Source organism: Pediculus humanus, genomic scaffold (genome assembly GCF_000006295.1).
Source record: "Pediculus humanus corporis 1103172107790 genomic scaffold, whole genome shotgun sequence".
NCBI classification, from domain to species: domain Eukaryota; kingdom Metazoa; phylum Arthropoda; class Insecta; order Psocodea; family Pediculidae; genus Pediculus; species Pediculus humanus.
This window is the reverse complement of record NW_002987384.1, coordinates 141,494-148,466: the sequence shown is the minus strand read 5'-3', so window position 1 is coordinate 148,466 and position 6,973 is coordinate 141,494. Positions and strand designations below refer to the sequence as shown.

Sequence of the window (6,973 nt, the reverse complement as noted above, 5' to 3'; positions counted from 1 at the left end):
ATTATTTATAATAATAATAATAATAATAATAATAATAATAATAATAATAATAAAGTAAAAACGAGAGAAAAAAAAAAAAAGTAAGAGTAACAAAATATAGGACAAGGAAATCCTATAGATATAAATTTTTTTTTTCCAATTTTAAAGGAAAATAATTTTATAGGAAAAGTTTACTTAAAATTTTTCCGTTTAGGAAAATTAAACCCTTTCGAATAATCGAGAGAAAAATAATAATAATAATAATAATAATAGTTTTTAATTATAAAAAATCAGCAAAAAAAAAAAAAAAAAGAAAAATTTTTTGTTATATTGATAAATCATCAATTAATATGGTTGCATAATAACCATAAGACAGGTTTTTATTATAGACCAAGGAGAACGTTTCATTATAATCATGTAAAAGTAATAATAATAATAATAATAATAATAATGATTTTTATTACCGTTTTTTTAAATTAAGTAACAGTTAAACCATCAACTTTTTTTTTTTTTTTTTTTACTCTTTTCGAAAATTGTTGAACTGGATTTACATACCACGAATCCTTAACCTTCGAACAACTTTTTCTCTTTTTGGCTTTGAACTTTCTTTCATCTTCTTCTTCTTCTTCTTTTTCTTTTTCATAATTAACGAATTTGATTGGTTAATTTATGTTTATTTGATTTTCTCCATGACGCCATTTTAGTTTTTATACTAAAAAACAAATCAATCAAATCAAACTGAGAATTCATAAATTATTGAAAATTTAATTAAAACTTTCGTGGGGAGGTAAATGGGGGGAGGGATAAAATAGGGAAGATAATTTTTTTTTAAAAGTTTATGCGTATTTATATAAATATATATGAAAACGTGTCGAGACAGGATAATATTTTTGAAAACATTTCGATGGAAAATATTTTAATGAAATTTTAAAACCTTCCCCGAAGTCTTGTCAAAAAAACAATTTTTAAAACTTCAATTATTTTGGGTCTTTTTCAAGGTTTTTATATGGATTCTAAGTAGTAAATATGCCCTGGGAAATTAGTTTAAGGTTTTCTTTTTCCAACGATTTTTTTTAAAAACCGCGAACTAGATTTGCCGCCTTAATTTTTCCGCGACGATTAAAGCGTGCACACGTGTCGTGCAAACTGCATACCTAAAAATTTGTTAATTTGTTATTGCAGGATTTGATACGAGACTCGGGTACGGATTCAGGTTGGGTCCGCATGCGGATTTTCAAACTCTCGTCGAAATAGGACCGCAATTAAACACGAATCCAATTTCCACAAATGGAACCGTTGCAAAAAGGCAATCGTTGGGAATGAATCGTCTTCAACGTTTGTACCTCGAAGCACAAAAAAAAGCAGGGAGAAAAGTTAAGAGCAACGTTGAAAAAAAAGATGCGGGAAAAATGAAAAAACCGTCGAAACCAACAGAAAGCGAACGAATTGAATTTCCCAACAAAGTCCTTCAAACGGACGGGATCGGGGATAAAAAATCCACGGAAATTCCCACGAAACAAGTTAAAAGCACAACCGAATCCACACCGACGAGATTTTCTTTACTCCAACTTAAATAATTGGGGGGAAAAACAAATTTTCATCATAAAAATATTACAAATCATCTGAATCGATCACTCTTACAATATTTAATCAATCATTCAATCACATCAATTCAAAAATTCTCGTTAAATTATTTAATTAAAAAAAAAATTATACTCACCCCATCAATTTATTTTTTATACGTCAATAAATTGCAATTTCTTTTTTTTTTATCCATTGTTTTTTATATTCAAATGTGCGTTCAGAACGTTTTTAATTTTTCAACTTGATTGAACAAATCTAAAAAAAAAAAAAAAAATTAAAAATTAATGTTCTACTATATAAATATTTATTATAAATACTCAATGATAATAATAATTAATTTTAAAAAAAGTTACCGAGTCATAATAAAAATTTACAATAAAAATTTATTTAAAAGAATTTTTTAAACAAATAATTAGGGTTTTTAATTACAAGTTTTTTTTTCGTTCAATAAAAATATATTTATTGTAATTTTATTACTATTATTATTATTATATTCGATTGTTGTAAACACTTAATACTCGTATAATTAATTTTTTAAAATTATATTTCGGTTGAATTTTATTATAACTCAAACATAAATTTCATTAGTATGTGTAATAAAAACTAAAAGAAATAAAATTTACTTTTTTTGACATCGGGGACTCAGATTAAGGCTGCAAGATTTTGTTATTTCATTAAAAGATGAACTTCCTGGACAAGACAGTACGAAAATTTTCCCGGCGTTATTGCATCGGAAATATGTTTTGCAATCATCAGGATTTGGAAAAACTCCAGCTCCAGGACACGTAAACGGTTTTGCGGTCGTTGTTGTTGTAGTTGTAGTGGGAGTAGATGCAGTTGTAGTTGTAGGTGTGGAATTCGGTTTAGGTGTTGTCATTTCAGATAAACCTTTACCAACAGTTGTTGGAACATTTTTTGGCGTGGTTGTTGTTGTTGTTGTTGTGAAGGCTTTTTTTGTTGTTGTTGATATTTGTTCTTGACAAGAAGGACTAACGGTCAAACTGCATTTTAATATATTTTCGTTAAAAAACGATTTTCCGGGGCATACATAAGTAAATTTTTTCAATGACGATGAACACCGGAAATAGTTTTTACAATTGGTAGGATCCGGAAATATTCCTGGAGAAGTACAGGCAAAGGGTTGTGTTGTTGTTTGACTAGGTTCTGTTGTAGTGAATACGGTAGTTGGAACAGTAGTGGACGAAGATTCAGTTGTAACAATAGTGGATGGAGGTTCAGCTGTAACAGTATTAGACGGAGGTTCAGTTGTGGAAAATTCTGTAGTGCTAGGAATACTAGATTGAGGTCCAACAGTAGTCGGAACTGAAGTAAAAGGTTCAGCAGTACTCAGAGGTGTGGAAGATTCAACATTGTTAGAAACTGCAGTTGATGACTCTGTCAAAGTGGTCGAGACATCAGTAGAAGCAGATAAAGTAGAAGAAGGTTGATCTGAACTTGTCGTTAATTCTCCTGCAGTGGAACTTTCAGAAATTGTAGTACCTTCAGTTTCGGTTAAAGCAGTTGATACACATTGCGATGTTGACTTATCAAAATATTCATCTTTCGAACAAGAAAATGGCAATTTTATAAACCCTGAATTTGAATCATCTAAACATACGTAAAATTTTGTTTCAGAAGTGCTATCTGGAAACACACCCACTTCTGTACAATCATCCACAGCTTTTAATGCATAATTGGCATAGAAATTTAATAACCACTTGCACTGTTCCAGCAAAGGATCATCCTTACAGTCTTTTTCTGTAATAAAAAAAAATTTTTCCTTTGAAATAATATCAATCATTGATTTATTGATTATTAATATGACATTAATATAAAAATATTACCATTGTCGCATGTTACAAATGTATCTTCTGTACTTCCTTCATAACATTTTTGATATTGAGTGCAGTTAATACATTTTGCTTCTTCGAAATCACAATCAGAAAATGAATTGCATCTCGACAAAACCTAAAATTAAATTTTATAATTTTCATAACCATGATAACAATCAATTTTTAAATAAAAAAAATTTTCAAAAATTACCAATAAAAAAATAAAAATATTATTCTGATTTAATAAATTTTTTAACAACATCATTCCTTACTTTTTTTCATTAAATTAATAATCAAATCTTTTGATTCCTTCCCATATATATATATATATATATACATACATAAAATTCATTGTTATCACTTTTTTTTTTTTTTTGGGGGGATTCAGGTAAATAAATAAAAAAATATTTGCTTATGAATTATTAAGAACATGGGGTATTAAATAAGAACTTTATATTTTTCAAACAATAAAAAAAAAAGAGTTTAAAAGAGATAATCTTGGAATAATTTTAATGTAACTACAATGAAATGCAGTTTTTTTACCCTATTTTTTCAAATTAATCTTTTTTTATTAAATTATTTAAAATGATAAAACGTTGAAATATTATAAAACAATTCAATTTTTTTTTTGTTTCCCTGTAAAAAAAAAAAAAATTATCAAGGCAAACATTATTGTGGTATTAACTTTAATACCACAGTAAAATTAAATTACATTTCTTAAAAAAAAAAATAAATCTACCTTAAAAGCAAAGTTTCGTTAAAATTATTACATTTCAAATATTTGTTATTACTTAAAACTGTATTAAAATGTGACATTACTCATACATGACCCGCTTTTTTTAGTTTCGATATATCGATCGATATATCGTAACGTTTCAACGTTTCTTTTGAAAATATGGCGACTTATTGTATTTTAATATGAATAAAAACAAATTGAACTTTTAAAATATGTTTATTTCAAACGATTATTTAAAATTAACGAAATGAAAATATAAATTTCGATTTTGGGTAATTTTAAAAACGTAAATTTTTGCCGCCATAATTACTTGTACGACCATAATTTGTTCTATGTAAATATTAGAAAAAATTTTTCATTACGTCACACAACTCATTTATTTGCGAAATATTATTATTTAAAGTTGTAAAAAATAATGTAAATAAAAAAAAAATTTTTTAATTACATCGAAGGTTATGCTAAATTAAAATTTTTTTAATTATTATTACAAACGCATACAAACAAACAAACAACACATTTTTCGTAAAAATTCATTCAAATTTTTTTTTTTTTTTTTTTTGGGGGATTTTCATAACAGAGATACGTCGGCCATTTTTTTTCTTCAATTAACTTTCCTATAAATTAAGTTAATTGATTGAAAAAAAATTGTATTAAAATTTGAATAAATTAATAAATAACTTGAACTTAAAATAAATAAATAAAATGTTCAAGTAACAACAAGTCAATGAATTAATGAATTAGTTTTTTTTTTTAGAGAAAGTGAAAGCAACCTGTATGTCCTTGAATGTAACCGTCGTACCTTCAAGAGTTCTAGATATTATTTCAAAGAGACCATTTAATCATTATTATTATTATTATTATTATTATTATTATTTTCATTTTTAAACTTATAGTATAAAAGAGAATGTAAAAAAAAAAAATATTATTATTATTATTAATTGCGAGTTGTTTTTACTCGAAAGTTTTTTTTAAATAAAAATTTTTATACGAAATAAAAAAAAAAAAAAAAAATGATTTCACGGCATCGTAGTATAGTGAAAGCTATAAACGAAATAAAAAAATTTTTTTTAAATCAAAATAAAATTCAATTATTATTTATTTATAAAATTATAAACGAAAGCAATGAGACCGAATAATAATAATAATAATTATTATTATTATTATTATTACTACATTAGTATGTGAATCGACGATTTCCCCCCCCCCAACCCCCTACCCCCATCCCGTAATATGTTAGCCTAATCGTTTTTTTTTTTTCTTTACTTTCTAACATAATTTAAAACAAAGAAAAATTAATTAATTGATTGTACCACCCACGATCGCCATGTTTGATAATTAACAATAATAATAATAATAATAATGATAAGAAAATTTTGTTTTTTTTCTATTACAATTGAAATTAACGGTTCGATAGAAAATCAATAATTTTTTTTTTTTTTTATTGGAGAAAAATAATTTTCAACGCCTTTGTAACATTTAATAACATCTTACGACAATTAATAATAATAATAATAATAATAATGATAATGATAATGATAATGATAATTTTTCAATAGTTTTTATATTCTCCTACTAAAAAACAATTGAAATTAGGCAAGTCATGGAAAATTTAAAAATCCGTCACGAATTAAATTTTTTTTTTTTTTTTTTTCGACTGTTATTTAATATTGTGTCACTTAAAATTTAATCTTCATTCATTATTTTCTATATTAATAATAATAATAATAATAATAATAATAATAATAATAATAATAATAATAATAATAATAATAATAATAACATGGAATAATGTCCGAGTAGAAAAAAAATTATTATTAATAATGATAATGTTGTTACGAGAAATTTTTTTTTTCACACACGCGCGTAACATTATATGGGAGGGAAAAAAAATTTATTAATTTAGAAAGGTAAAATAATAATAATAATGATGATGATGATGATGATAATAATAATAATAATTTCTAACGAATGCCGACGCACACCCGTTATTTTATTTTTCGAGAGCCGAAATTTTATTTTTTAAAAAAGATTTTGATTTCATTATAATATTCAATAGTCGTCGTCTTCCTGAATAATTAAATATTTAAATAAAAACAAACAAACAAACAAACGAACGAACAAACGAGCAAACAATTTAAATTTATGATTATATATTTCGTAAGTGAAAATTTTTAACCGTTTTAAATATTTTATTAGTGACAAAATATGAATAAATTAATGGCGGTGGCAAACTGATTTTTTTTTTTTTCAATAATTATAGAGTCAATAATTGATAAATAATAATAATAATAATAATAATGAAACTACATTATGTTTATGTTTTTATCACAACAACAACAACCTAACAAACAAACAAAGTTTTTGTTTTCTTTCAATTAATTAATTAAAAATTTTAATAAATAAATTTTTACGTAATTATTTTATTGTTTCTTTTTTTTTTTTAAATAATTTTATTGATAAAATTATTTGATAATAGAGCAAATAAATAAATTGATGATGATAATAATAATAATAACTAGAAAACAAAACAATTTGAATTAAATTGAAAAAAAAAATAATAATAATAATATTAACGATGGTGAGTTTACATAATTTTTTTTTTGGAAATAATTCAATAAAAGAAAAAAACCTTCAAATGATAACAGTTATTATTATTATTATTACTTTTAGGTCTTTAGGTTGTTATTATTATTATTATTATTATTATTTAACAATAAAAAGAAAGAGAAAGGTAAAAAGTTTTAAACAGGAAATAACGTTGTCAATATTTTTTATTTGTTAATTTATTAACAGAAAAAAAAGAAAAGAAAAATTAACAAATGAATTCATTGCCTCATAACAA

General features: G+C 24.2%; 2 protein-coding genes across 2 annotated transcripts; one reads left to right on the top strand and one right to left on the bottom strand.

The window, feature by feature from the left end:
• Positions 1-1,005: 1,005 nt before the first annotated feature.
• Phum_PHUM366750 (uncharacterized protein) lies at positions 1,006-1,556 on the top strand (the record flags this gene model as incomplete). The annotated part of the gene is made up of 2 exons (XM_002428118.1): positions 1,006-1,021; positions 1,162-1,556. 2 exons carry the CDS (start codon positions 1,006-1,008, stop codon positions 1,554-1,556), a joined length of 411 nt encoding a protein of 136 aa, XP_002428163.1.
• Positions 1,557-2,182: 626 nt separating this feature from the next.
• Positions 2,183-3,364, bottom strand: Phum_PHUM366740 (Integumentary mucin A.1 precursor, putative; the record flags this gene model as incomplete). Its single annotated transcript, XM_002428117.1, has 2 exons — positions 2,183-2,451; positions 2,659-3,364. 2 exons carry the CDS (start codon positions 3,362-3,364, stop codon positions 2,183-2,185), a joined length of 975 nt encoding a protein of 324 aa, XP_002428162.1.
• Positions 3,365-6,973: the final 3,609 nt, after the last annotated feature.